Source organism: Centroberyx affinis, unplaced genomic scaffold (assembly GCF_046629955.1).
Source record: "Centroberyx affinis isolate AG114_WGS23_722 - 3 ecotype Tasmania unplaced genomic scaffold, CSIRO-AGI_Caff_v1 ptg000580l_1, whole genome shotgun sequence".
In the NCBI taxonomy this organism is placed as follows: Eukaryota; Metazoa; Chordata; class Actinopteri; order Beryciformes; family Berycidae; genus Centroberyx; species Centroberyx affinis.
This window is the reverse complement of record NW_027279220.1, coordinates 15,001-28,591: the sequence shown is the minus strand read 5'-3', so window position 1 is coordinate 28,591 and position 13,591 is coordinate 15,001. Positions and strand designations below refer to the sequence as shown.

At 42.5% G+C, this 13,591-nt stretch overlaps 1 protein-coding gene across 1 annotated transcript in view; it reads left to right on the top strand.

The window, feature by feature from the left end:
- Positions 1 to 13,591, top strand: part of LOC139643215 (phosphofurin acidic cluster sorting protein 2-like) — a gene marked incomplete at its 3' end in the record, with an annotated part of 37,599 nt that overhangs the window by 9,647 nt on the left and 14,361 nt on the right. Inside the window, exons 2-12 of the mRNA XM_071518405.1 lie at positions 1,195 to 1,282; positions 2,514 to 2,603; positions 3,362 to 3,487; positions 4,082 to 4,241; positions 5,748 to 5,839; positions 6,047 to 6,130; positions 7,003 to 7,062; positions 9,249 to 9,400; positions 10,772 to 10,865; positions 13,126 to 13,233; positions 13,473 to 13,564. Of these exons, the coding sequence (XP_071374506.1) occupies positions 1,195 to 1,282; positions 2,514 to 2,603; positions 3,362 to 3,487; positions 4,082 to 4,241; positions 5,748 to 5,839; positions 6,047 to 6,130; positions 7,003 to 7,062; positions 9,249 to 9,400; positions 10,772 to 10,865; positions 13,126 to 13,233; positions 13,473 to 13,564 (1,146 nt within the window). The remainder of the gene's footprint in view (positions 1 to 1,194; positions 1,283 to 2,513; positions 2,604 to 3,361; positions 3,488 to 4,081; positions 4,242 to 5,747; positions 5,840 to 6,046; positions 6,131 to 7,002; positions 7,063 to 9,248; positions 9,401 to 10,771; positions 10,866 to 13,125; positions 13,234 to 13,472; positions 13,565 to 13,591) is intronic.

Genomic DNA, 13,591 nt, shown 5'->3' with positions numbered 1-13,591 from the left:
TAGTTACTTTGCAGATTCAGATTATTAATACAAATTATAATCAACTAATAAATTGTGATAGATTACTGTAAGCTACCCAGCAGTATATAAAGTAGTGGAAATCAGCCCCACCTTTTCCAGCTGCAACATTAAAGTGATGCTTACACATTATTGCATCAATAATTATAATTCAATAATATAATATATACTGTATTATTCTGAAATGGACCATTCTGCATAATGAGTACTTTTACTTTTGTTGCTTTAAGTACATTTTGATGCTAATACTTTTGTACTTTTACTTAAGCAACATTTTGAATGCAGGACTTTTACTTGTAACAGAGTATTTTTATACTGCGTTATTTCTACTTTTACTTAAGTAAAAGATCTGAGTACTTCTTCCACCACTGGCTGTATGTGTGGATCATTAAATCTAATACTGCAGAAAGGTAAACGGTGTTAGCTGCTCTGTGCTGGTGCTGACAGTCAAACCGCTGTGCTCAGGAACAGGAGTCCCAGCATGATCCTCAAATAATGAGATCCCAGGAGAACAAGTCAGGAGAGGAGCAACCAGGCTCACATTTACCCCTCATGCATTAGTCACACCTAGAAACCGCCTTTACCTGTCTGTCTTACATCGACATTATAAATGAAAAGGCCGTTTGTAAATATGGAAGATGTCTGTTGTGGCAGTTGAGATCTTTGTTTGCAGGAAGTGCTCTGTTCATATTTTAGGCCTCAGTACAACATGACACATAAATAACAGGTTACCACTGCGTGACAAAGAACACACCAAGTTCCCTGATTGCCCCGCAAGGCATTGTGGGTATCAGAGTCTTTGTTGTTATCACAACATAACATAAGTTCAGATTGTTGCATTTTCTCCAAATCTCAACGTATCAACAAAGTTTTTGTCCAAATTTTACAAAACTTTCTATCATGTTTGCATCAGTTTCATACTTGTGGTGTTTAGTTTTCAGAGCAGTTTGAGCCTAAAGGCGAGAGAACTGGTCTTGTGACTGGAAGGTTGCTGGTTTGATTCCCTGTTTTGGGATGGAAAATAAAATACTCTATAGCAGAATAATGTTTTCTCTAGAGAACCATCATTGAGGAACGACAAGACTGTAGTTGTACAGGTCGATTATCAGCGCTGAGTCATTTAAAATGTTTTTTCTTCTATGGTGGCTCAGTGTCTCTTCTTCTGTCCTCTTGCAGGTTGTGCAGTCTGACGCTGAAGAAGCTGATGGTTTTGAGGGAGCTGGACAGGGAGCTCAGCTCAGTGGTCATCGCTGTTAAGATCCAGGTGAGGGGAAACTGCTCAGCAATAACCGAGTAGTTCAATAGAAACTTCCAGAATTTTTATTTATCTATTTGTACTATCCGGTCAAGCCTAATCAGTAAAACATTTGTTAGGATGGAAGTCTATGAACCAGCTGAGGGGAGTCGCTCTTGTAGCTGCTCTCATGCTGCTGTGTCAGTTGTTGTTTTTGAGACTAATGTACGAGTCGTCCTGGGGCCACTTGCATAAAGATATACTTAGACTTAAATGTGACCTTAAGTCAAACTTGCTATAGACATTTATATTTACCCGTTCCTACAACTTCTTGATTGTTGTAGATCTCTAATGGCTTGTTTCTGTCTCATTCTCTTTCCAAAAAACAGAGATTTGCCGTCTTTTATAAAACAGCTTCAGTATTTAAACGTCCCACTTTGACAGTTAGGCCGACTTGTTGCCATAACAACAAAGTTCTTAACTCAAGACTAGCCAGGGGGAAGGTGGCTAACTTTCCTACAGTCTTAATTAGCCTAGTCCAACCTGAGAATCTCAGACCAGTCTAAGGCTTAGACTAGTCTTAAACTAGCTTTATGCAACTGGCCCCTGGTCCATGTTCTGCAGTCGGTTTTTGTCATGTCATGTCATGTCATGCTGCTGTATATGATCGAAGTATGGAACTACTTTTTCTGGTCATTTCATGTACTTTATCAACGTGATCTCATAAAATTGTGAAAAATGAGCAGGAACTCTGAAACGCAGATTGGACACAAATTCTGTGAAAATTACATCCCTCCACCATTCTGTGATAATAACATGAATTTGACAGTTCAGCTAAAGGTTGGCTAACGGTTAAGTTCAGACATATAGATCAATTTTGGTTAAGGTTTGGGTTAAGATTATGGTTAGACAACTAAAACAACTTGGTTAAGGTTAGGGAAAGGATTTGGTCATGGTTAAATAGGAAATACTTTAGCTAAAAATAAAAATTTCACTCACAGTAGAAATCTCACTCTTGATAGAAGCTGAGAATTTCAGGAGATCATGCTGTACTTTATTCGTTCTTGTTCACATACTCCACACTGTCATGGTGTCACGGTGACAGAGATCAGATATGATCATCTGTCTGTCTCTCTGCCTGTCTGTCAGTCATTCTATTTGCCTGCCTCTCTATTTATCTGCCTGTCTGTCTCTCTGCCTGCCTGTCTCTCTGCCTGCCTGTCTCTCTGCCTGCCTGTCTCTCTGCCTGTCTGTCTCTCAGGGCTCCAAGCGGACTTTGCGATCCAACGAGTACCTCCTCCCTCCGGACGGCCTGATGGAGACGGACCTGGAGCTCACCTTCTCACTGCAGGTTACAAGACATTTATTATTATACAGTCAACAGTCTGGACCCACCTGGCCGAATGTTCTGTGTTTCTCATTCTCTTAAAGGAATAGTTCACTCAAAAATCTCCTCCCCCTCATGCCAGTTGAAACACAGGTGAAGTTTGTCCATATAACACACAGGGAGGCTGCAGCACAACTCCATAGCAGCCTTCTCCAAAACAACTGAAGTCAGTGGGGACCAGTTCTTCAGAGTTCCAAAAAGACCTACAGTATATTTACACCATTATTTAGTGCAAATCTGAACTACAGCTGATTGATTTGCAACAAATAATGGTGTATAGGTCTTTCTATTCACAGTGTGATTGTTTGTCTGTTTTTGTTTCGGAGCTCTAAAGAACAGGTCCCCATTGACTTCAGTTGTTTTGGAGAAGGCTGCTACCAAGTTGTACTGCAGCCTCCCTGTGTGTTATATGGACTAACAAACTTCACCTGTGTTTCATTTGGCATGAGGGGGAGATGATGACAGGATTTTCATTTTTGGGTGAACTATTCCTTTAAAGCCATTTTGATCTAAAGGCTTCTGCTTAAATGCTTTAAATTTGTTTCTTAGACAAATATAAATAGTGAAGTTGATGCCTATATATGCCTATGCAGTGACCACTTTTTTGGTCACTGCATATTCCATTTGTGTTATGGGACCAATGAGATTATGGTGAACAGTATGGGTCTGTCCCCAACCCTCCATCACTCGCCTCCCTCCCCCTCCCCCAACCATGTCTTCAGTATCCTCACTTCCTGAAGCGAGACGCGAACCGTCTCCATGTGATGCTGCAGAGGAGGAAGAGATACAAGAACCGAACCATCCTGGGATACAAAACCCTGGCAGTGGGAGTCATCAACATGGCGGAGGTAGGACGACAGGTCACAGGTTAAACTCAAAGTAAAGCTACTTAGACCTTTTTAAATTTTACTAATAAGAATGAGAATGAAAAAATTAATGTGTAAAGCAATTTTATGGATGGTATTGTCGGTCGGTTGCTCTGCTCACCACTCTCTGGGTCACGTGGGCCGCAGGGAGTCAGACTGCAGACTCTCAGGTGGGAGACCCGAGTTCGATTCCACTTCCACAAATTAAATGTCACAGAGCTGTTAGACTCTTGTTTAAAAATAATTCTCAAAAGGAATAAATGAGAAGAAAACAAGAATGAATGAATCCATCCTGTCTTGTACGTGATTTTCTGTTTTTACCTGTAATAGTCTACGTGCATGTTTGTGTGTGTGTGTGTGTGTGTGTGTGTGTGTGTGTGTGTGTGTGTGTGTGTATGTGTGTGTGTGTGTGTGTGTGTGTGTGTGTGTGTGTGTGTGTGTGTGTATTGGAGGGTGCATTCATCTATGTCTCTGTGTATATGTGTGTGTCTGTATGTGTGGGTGGTTGCCTGTGTGTGTGTGTGTGTGTGTGTTTGTGTGTGTGTGTGTGTGTGTGCATGCACGTGCCTGTTCTAGGTGATGCAGCATCCAACAGACGGAGCTCAGATCCTCGGTCTCCATAGCAACCTGAAGGACGCTGCGGTGCGAGCGGCCGAGCTCAGCGTCCATTCTCTGTCCAGCCAGCCAATCGAACAGGAGGATACTAGCGGTAACCATGGCAACAAGACCAAGCCCGGTAGGGGAAACACTGAACTTGACCTTCTGTTCCCTTCACTTCTCATCATCCATGATCATCCTACAGTCACAGGATTATTTTACACGAGGCTCGGGTTTGGTAACGAGAGCTGATTGGTCGAAACCGAAATACCAATAAGCTCCTGGACAAACAGTGCTGCTGCTGGTTCTTAAAGGTCCACATGGTGTAAAACAGGACTCCCCTTGCCTCTGTGATGATAAAGGAGTTAGATGGTCTATCTAAACCAGTGGTTCTCAACGTGGGGTCCGGGGACTGCCAGGGGTCCTTGAGGGGGTCCCAGGGGGTCATCAGCAAACTGATTACTTGTTAGACTTCAGCAGTATTTTGTTTACAAGAAGTTAACACAGTTAGAGATCTGACAAAAAATCTGGACAAAATCATATCTAGCAATAAAAATATTCTCTGATTTGGGTCTGAGAGACAAAATGTCATCAAATGGGGGTCCGTGGCCCTAATGTGGACTAAGTTAGGGGTACTTGATATGAAAAAGGTTGAGAATTACTGATCCAAACATGATGGAAGTATCAAAACGCACGGTCGCCAACTAAATCCACACAATCCATATTAGTGCAGCGAGCCTCTAAACGAGCCGTTTGGACTTCCGTAACTTTGTGGCGTCACAAAGGTTCGCTCATTATCATTTTTGTAAGAAATAATAGACTAACAAAGAGTTTTTTTCAAAGCGGTTGAGCGGTTGTCATCGTTTATTACCGGAGAGTTTTCCCTACCTGTAGCCGCCGGGCCGCGGCGTCTCACGTTTCACTCTGGAAACGGTTAGCCGATCGGAACGGAGGGTCGTTAATATTAATGAGCCTTAAAGACACGGAGACAGAAACGGCCTGTTCTTGGTAAGGCTCAGAGAGATGCTGGAAAATGAACGTGGAAAAATGGATTGAGAGTGTTTTTGGTTCATGACACCACACACACAGCTTTGAATGGACAGAAAGACACAAAATAAAACACTGGACAGTGGAGAATATGGAGCTTTAAATGTTCAATTCATTTAAATTCATTCACACATAAATTTTCAGGTATTTCCATTAGGGCTGCAACTAAAGATTATGTACATTGTCGTTAATTTTTAGATTAATCGATTAATCATTGAATCTATATCTAGACTATTTATGGCTATCTTAAATGTTAAAAATGACAAATGCTCATCACAAGTTCCCAGAGTCCAGAGTGACTCAAGAATTCATTTTAAAATGATATGACACAGAGAAAAGCAGCAAATCTTAGCATTTGTGAAGCTGTAACCAGAAAATGTTTGGTATTTTTACTTAATAAATGACAAACGATTAATCAATTACCCAAATTATAATCGATTCATTTTCTGTCGACTGATGAATCGATTAATCACCTGATCGTTTCAGCTCTACTTTCCATTGTAGCCTAGCTTAGACACTTTCTAGCAGGAACGCAGTGATGACGTTAAACTGTTTATTAAATGAATGTATTGATATAGACCGATGTTTATTGAAACAGACCGCTCCCCTGACATGGAGGCTTACTGGGAGGACGATGACGACAGCTTCTCCTCCGAACAGGAAGGGAGCGATGATGCCGTCCCACCTCAGGTGATTGACAGCTCCTCACACCTGTTCTGTTCCAACCAATCAGAGAACTGACACACTCTGTCATGTAGTTATCTGTAATGTAACGTAATACTCTGCAGTCAACCTGCCTGAGAGAAACACATGATGTAATATAATGTAATCATGTTTATGTATTTCACACACACACACACACACACACAGGACATTTACCTTCCTCCTCTGTCTCAGGACCTGTATGATGATGATGATGATGTCCAACGAAAGCCGAAGAAGTCTCACAGGAAAATGATCCGAACGACCTCCATGACTCAGGTGAGGAGGAGCAGAACTCACAGATCTTCCCGCTGACTTTCGGTTGAAGAGACGATTGACTTTCAACTTTATGTGCTGCTGATTCCAGATTTATTTTAATTAATTGAATTAATTGGCTTTTCATGTACATTGGGCTTTTCTACATTGTCTCTCTGTTATCTGCAATTAATTCTTAGAGTTTGTTTTAATCTTCTTGGAGCAGAATGTAGGTGAGGTTTCTCACGTCAGGCAATCTCTGAACCCATCGTCTATCGGTCTGACGGCGATTAGACTGTGGGGGCGACGGCCAATATTTGGGGGTTTCCGGTGCAGCCAGCGGACATCCGGGCCAAGACTTCCTCTTCCGTGCGCCGGTCATTGTTTACAGTCCGATTAGCAACTTGAGACGCGAGAATGGAGTCGGAGTTGAGAGACGACGTCTCATATGCAGATATCTGTTTATAGAGATTAGCCGAAATGTCGTCTGGACCTAAAACACCTACAGAAAGTATCAATGTTTGTGTGTTGGGTGGAGAAACGTAGACGTTGTCTCTCAACTCCAACTCCATTCTCACGCCCCCAGAGTCTAATCGTCATCATACCGATAGACGATGGGTTCCAAGATTAATTTGTCAATGACACAGAAGGGCACTAATCTGACTTTTGAACAGTGTAAACCTTCTAGCGCTTGTATTGTCTTATGTTTCCAGCCGCACCTGTCTAGTACTTAAAGCAATATAACACAGTGCACATCTGATCCATTCTGATTGTTGTGTTCTGCTGTTTTGAGTGTAACAAACTTTTTAAATTTTCTGACAGACTTTTTCATCTTTGTCTCTACTGTCTCTCACTGTCCTTCCTCTCCTCCCTCTGTCTCTGTCGCTCCCACACAGCAACCCAACTTCAAACAGAAGTTTGTGGCTCTGCTGAAGAGATTCAAAGTCACTGATGAGGTTTGTACCAACACTGCTACACCTGATACACTGAAGTGTCCTGATACACTGTTGTGTCCTGATAACACTCACACTGTTGTGTCCTGATATACTCACACTGTTGTGTCCTGATACACTGTTGTGTCCTGATACACTGAAGTGTCCTGATACACTGTTGTGTCCTGATAACACTCACACTGTTGTGTCCTGATATACTCACACTGTTGTATCCTGATACACTGTTGTATCCTGATACACTGTTGTATCCTGATATACTCACACTGTTGTATCCTGGTACACTGTTGTATCCTGATACACTCACACTGTTGTGTCCTGATACACTGTTGTGTCCTGATATACTCACACTGTTGTATCCTGATACACTGTTGTATCCTGATATACTCACACTGTTGTATCCTGGTACACTGTTGTATCCTGATATACTCACACTGTTGTATCCTGATACACTGTTGTGTCCTGATATACTCACACTGTTGTATCCTGATACACTGTTGTATCCTGATATACTCACACTGTTGTATCCTGGTACACTGTTGTATCCTGATACACTCACACTGTTGTGTCCTGATACACTGTTGTATCCTGATATACTCACACTGTTGTGTCCTGATACACTGTTGTGTCCTGATATACTCACACTGTTGTGTCCTGATATACTCACACTGTTGTATCCTGATACACTGTTGTATCCTGATATACTCACACTGTTGTGTCCTGGTACACTGTTGTATCCTGATACACTCACACTGTTGTGTCCTGATACACTGTTGTGTCCTGATATACTCACACTGTTGTATCCTGATACACTGTTGTATCCTGATATACTCACACTGTTGTATCCTGATACACTGTTGTATCCTGATATACTCACACTGTTGTATCCTGATACACTCACACTGTTGTATCCTGATATACTCACACTGTTGTATCCTGGTACACTGTTGTATCCTGATATACTCACACTGTTGTGTCCTGATACACTGTTGTGTCCTGATATACTCACACTGTTGTATCCTGATACACTCACACTGTTGTATCCTGATAACACTCACACTGTTGTGTCCTGATACACTCACACTGTTGTATCCTGATACACTGTTGTATCCTGATACACTGTTGTATCCTGATATACTCACACTGTTGTATCCTGATATACTCACACTGTTGTATCCTGGTACACTGTTGTATCCTGATATACTCACACTGTTGTATCCTGATACACTGTTGTGTCCTGATATACTCACACTGTTGTATCCTGATACACTGTTGTATCCTGATATACTCACACTGTTGTATCCTGATACACTGTTGTATCCTGATATACTCACACTGTTGTATCCTGGTACACTGTTGTATCCTGATATACTCACACTGTTGTATCCTGATACACTCACACTGTTGTGTCCTGATACACTGTTGTATCCTGGGGAGGATTTCCTTGGTGATCACCTGAGGATCTATAAGCTTATTTCCAGTATAGAAACAGTCAGACAGTATTTCCACTACATGCAGGCTATTCAAATCTGCCCAAACCTGAAATTAATTTAAAATATTCACGTCGTGCAATGTGCAATTAACTGATTAACAATATTAATTATGCCTCAGTATAACATTCTGTAACTGGGTAATAAACTCAATATGTGATCATATAGTATTTTAGCCCACCCATACTATTATATCATGTTATTATAGTTATATCACCTATTCAGTCACATTGTCGTGCCACAGTTTGTTACACCACATACACACTGTCTGAGACTCGCTCTGCTGTAAGAATGTCTGGTAGAGGAAATTAAATGTAAAGACAAAAAGGGAAATCAGTTGATATTGTCAGTCACATCATTCATCTGTCAGTCGCTGGTTCTACACAATTTTATATGCAAGTGCTTCAAAATAGTTCAACGCTTTCTTTTCATGCTTCATATGAGCGGTTTCATTACAAAACACTAGATATCCATTTTGCTACCTCAAACTGAAAATGATCAGGCAATATTTGAAAAACATAATGATTCTGTCATCAAAAAATGAGAATGTCCTTCACTCTCATGCCAGCAGTCAATATGGCAGAGTGGGTGTTTTGGAATGAAACTCATCATATGTTTATTGCTGATGGCTTGATGGGACCATAGTGACGAATGTGACTTCTGTGACACGGTACTGCTGGTTCCTCACTGTGTGTCCTGCAGGTTCTGGACTCCGACCCGGTGGAGCGCAGCCAGGAGGCAGAGGAAGACCTGGACCTTCTGTACGACAGTCTGGAGGTTTACAACCCGAGCGACAGCGGTCCTGAGCTGGAGGACAACGACAGTGTCCTCAGCACGCCCAAACCCAAGCTCAGGTTGGCCTGAACCCGATCCCTGAACCCATCGTCTATCGGTCTGACGACGATTAGACTCTGGGGGTGACGGCCAATATTTGGGGGTTTCCGGTGTAGCCAGCGGACATCCGGGCCAAGACTTCCTCTTCCGTGCGCCGGTCATTGTTTACAGTCCGATTAGCGACTTGAGACGCGAGAATGGAGTCAGAGTTGAAAGACGACGTCTACGACCGGATTGTTTCACAAGTTTTTTATTTGCAGCCATGTCTCTAACGAGACCACCAACTCTGTTTTTGGCTTCTTCATTGCTGTGATTGTACTGTATTAGAAGCTCTTTACAAGAGTTACATACGGCCCCGGGAGAATCGCCAACTCCTGTAATTTTTTCAAAGGCAATTTTGTAATCCGACTTTGAAAGCAATTTGTTTCTTTTATTACACGAGTCGAACGTTTCTCCACACAATACACAAACATCGATACTTTCTGTAGGTGTTTTAGGTCCGGACGACATTTGGGCTAATCTCTATAAACAGATATCTGCATATGAGACGTCGTCTCTCAACTCCGACTCCATTCTCGCGTCTCAAGTCGCTAATCGGACTGTAAACAATGACCGGCGCACGGAAGAGGAAGTCTTGGCCCGGGTGTCCGCTGGCTACACCGGAAACCCCCAAATATTGGCCGTCGCCCCCAGAGTCTAATCGCCATCAGACCGATAGACGATGGGTTCCCAGATCGGCCGGAACACGACTGCTGGCAAGAAACATGAAGACATCTTAGCTATCCAGCAACCCGACATACAACTTAAAGGACAATTCTGGGTCATTACATGTCCGATTTACACGTTTTCCTCTCCAAAAGAAATCTTTCAACTAATAGCTGACGTTCTCTGCGGTTACGTTAAGGCCCGCCTCCTGTCAATCACAACGCGGTCAAACTGAAACAAGACGCTTCCACCAGCTGTAGCCTGTAAAATGAAACAGAAATTTAAGCTAGATTTTACACAATTACGGCTTTAAATTGCTGCCCTCCACTTTACTGGGAGAAACTTGTAATATTTAGACAGTGTTTCAAAAGATTTACAACAAACAAACAGACTGTGACGAAAGAAAAATATAAAACCATCTACAGTGATGTAAAACCATAATGGAATTCAGGAAATGAACAGAAACTCCAATCACACTGGAACTGTCCTTTAAGACTGAAACAGATTAAAAGTCAAAATATAAACAGCTCACAGAAATCTAATGCAGACTGTCTTGTGATCATCTGTGTTAGCGAGTACTGATGTTGCCTGGTGTGACATGGAGTTAGCGAGTTCTACTTTAAATCAGCTGTTTGTCCTGCAGTCCTTTGTTAAGGAGCTTCACTGTGCTGTGTGTCTGACTACAGGCCGTTCTTCGAGGGGATTTCTCAGTCCAGCTCCCAGACCGAGATTGGAAGTCTCCACAGTCAGAGAAGCCAACAGAAGGAGCAAACTACAGCTGTGAGTATTCCCTATAATAATAATAATGATAATAAACATCGCACAAAAAGTTCGGAACTTTGTGTTTGGTAGATTATTTCTCTGTATACAGAGAATACATTTTATACCGTTGGAAAGCCTGTTTATTTCCCTTTTAAATGGTGCCTCATTTGTAAGGAACATGCATTTGTGGGATGAGCAGCACAGCTGAGTATGTGGGTTGCGCTCATGAAAAATTTGCCAAATCTTCTCTGCCAATGCCAAACAGCTTATTCTGCTGTTGCTATTGACTCTTGTTTGGTGTTGTTTGGTGGATTGGATGATTGAAGTCTATCAGTAACAAGGAAGAAACAAGACATATTGGCAATTTTACAATTTATTCATTTAACAAACAGTCAGGAGCCTCAGTAGCGTGTGGAAGAACCATACACAGCCACAACAGCCTGGCACCTCCTCCTCATGCTGGTCACCAGCCTGGTCACACACTGCTGTGGGATGGCATTCCACTCCTCAACCAGGATTTGTCGCAAGTCAGCCGACGTGGTTGTGTCGGTCACTCTAGCATGAACAGCACGCCCAAGCTGATCCCATAAGTGTTCAATTGGGTTGAGGTCAGGAGTGTTGGCAGGCCATTCCATTCTCTCTACTCCCAAATTCTGGAGGTAGTCTCTGATAAACCCCGCTCTGTGGGGGCGAGCGTTGTCATCTTGGAGGATGGAGTTCGGTCCCAGACTGTGGAGATATGGGATCGCCACCGGTTGCGGAATCTCATCTCGATATCTCTCTGCATTGAGATTGCCTCCAATGATGACAAGCCTTGTTTTTCCAGTGATGGAGATGCCGCCCCACACCATCACACCGCCTCCACCAAAAGGTGTTACTCTATCGGTGCAGCGATCAGCATAGCGTTCTCCCCGTCTTCTCCACACTTTGACCCTACGATCCAACTTCCGTAGGCACAATCTGGACTCATCGCTGAACATAACGTTCCTCCACATGTTCAGGTTCCAGTGCAGGTGCCAATCAGGTACCTGATTGGCAGCACCTGGGGGTACCGGAAGCTCAAAACAAGAGTCAATAGCAACAGCAGAATAAGCTGTTTGGCATTGGCAGAGAAGATTTGGCAAATTTTACATGAGCGCAACCCACATACTCAGCTGTGCTGCTCATCCCACAAATGCATGTTCCTTACAAATGAGGCACCATTTAAAAGGGAAATAAACAGGCTTTCCAACGGTATAAAATGTATTGTCAAGAAGCATTGTTACAACAGAGAAATAATCTACCAAACACAAAGTTCCGAACTTTTTGTTCGATGTTTAGTAAGTAAGTAATTTATTTTTCAAAGTGTCATGCACCAGTCTGCATGGGCTTACAAGACACAACAAACATAACAAACAAGAGCAATAACATAGTGAGAGCGAAAGAATAAATATAATACACCTCCATACATGTCAAACAATGTCAAACCAAATATGAACACAATCCTGCTCCTTAGACATTACAGCTATAAAACATAACTGAGGCACAGACTGTGCCTTTAACACATCAAACATAAAGCGCCCTCCTCCTACGCTGTTGGAAGGCATTTAACACAAACTGAGCTACAGGATAGAAATCCTCCACACCAGACTCTACAACTCAAAACAAACAACCATACAACAAAAAAATATCACAGTATAGTTTTTTAAAAATCACAATCATTTCACAGATAATCACAAATAATCACAAATCACTTTGTAATTATACAAAATATCCTTTGTTGACCAGAATTTATCCAATCTATTTTTAAAAGAATGAACTGAAGGAGCCTGCACTACATCCTCTGGAAGCTCGTTCCATGCTCTTACAGCACCAAGTGTGAAGAAGTTTTTTCTCTTTTCAGAGAAACACCTTAGTGGAAATAATTTTAAAGAGTTCCCTCTTAACTCAAACCTGTTATTCCAAAAGTGGATAACAGGCTCGGCTGTGATGTCATATATTCTGTGAACAAGCTTATAGACCTCAATCATGTCTCCTCTGTGTCTCCTGTACACTAGAGTTGGTAGTTGTAATTTTCTTAACCTCTCTTCATATGACATCTCTTTCAGACCTGTAATTAATATATACTCTGTAGTACAGATAGTAGTTACTATATATTCTGTTATACTGCTTGACTAAAGACGCTGGACTCAGAAAAAACTTAACAACTTCCTATAAAGACAACAGTGGGACAGATACAGTTCAGCTCTCGGACGCCCCCTGGAGGTCTGGGTGTGTAACTGCTCTGTTGCTTCCTCAGGGAGCGGAGCTGCTGTCTCCGGACCGGCCCCGAGCCCAGGGGCCCCAGAGGAGCACCCAGGGGCCCCAGCACCCAGAGGAGCCCAGAGGAGAGGAGGCCGGCGCGGGGGTGAGGCTGGGTGTTTATCTGGATAAACACACTTTTGTTCATTTGTTTATCAGGATAAACACACTGTTGTCTATTATTTTATCAGGATAAACACCCTGTTATTTATTTGTTTACCAGGGGAACACTCACACATACACATACTATGGTTACCCACTGTAGTGTGTGTGTGTGTGTGTGTGTGTGTGTGCGTGTGTGTGTGTGTTGAAATATGAGTCAGCAGGTTGTTCTTCTCTTCACAGGAAGTTGAGGAGGAGGTTGCCATGGGAACGGACTCAGCCGGCCCGGCGGCCAAACTCTGTAAAACAGAGTCCCAAACACACATGTCACCCAGGTACACACACACACACACACACACGCA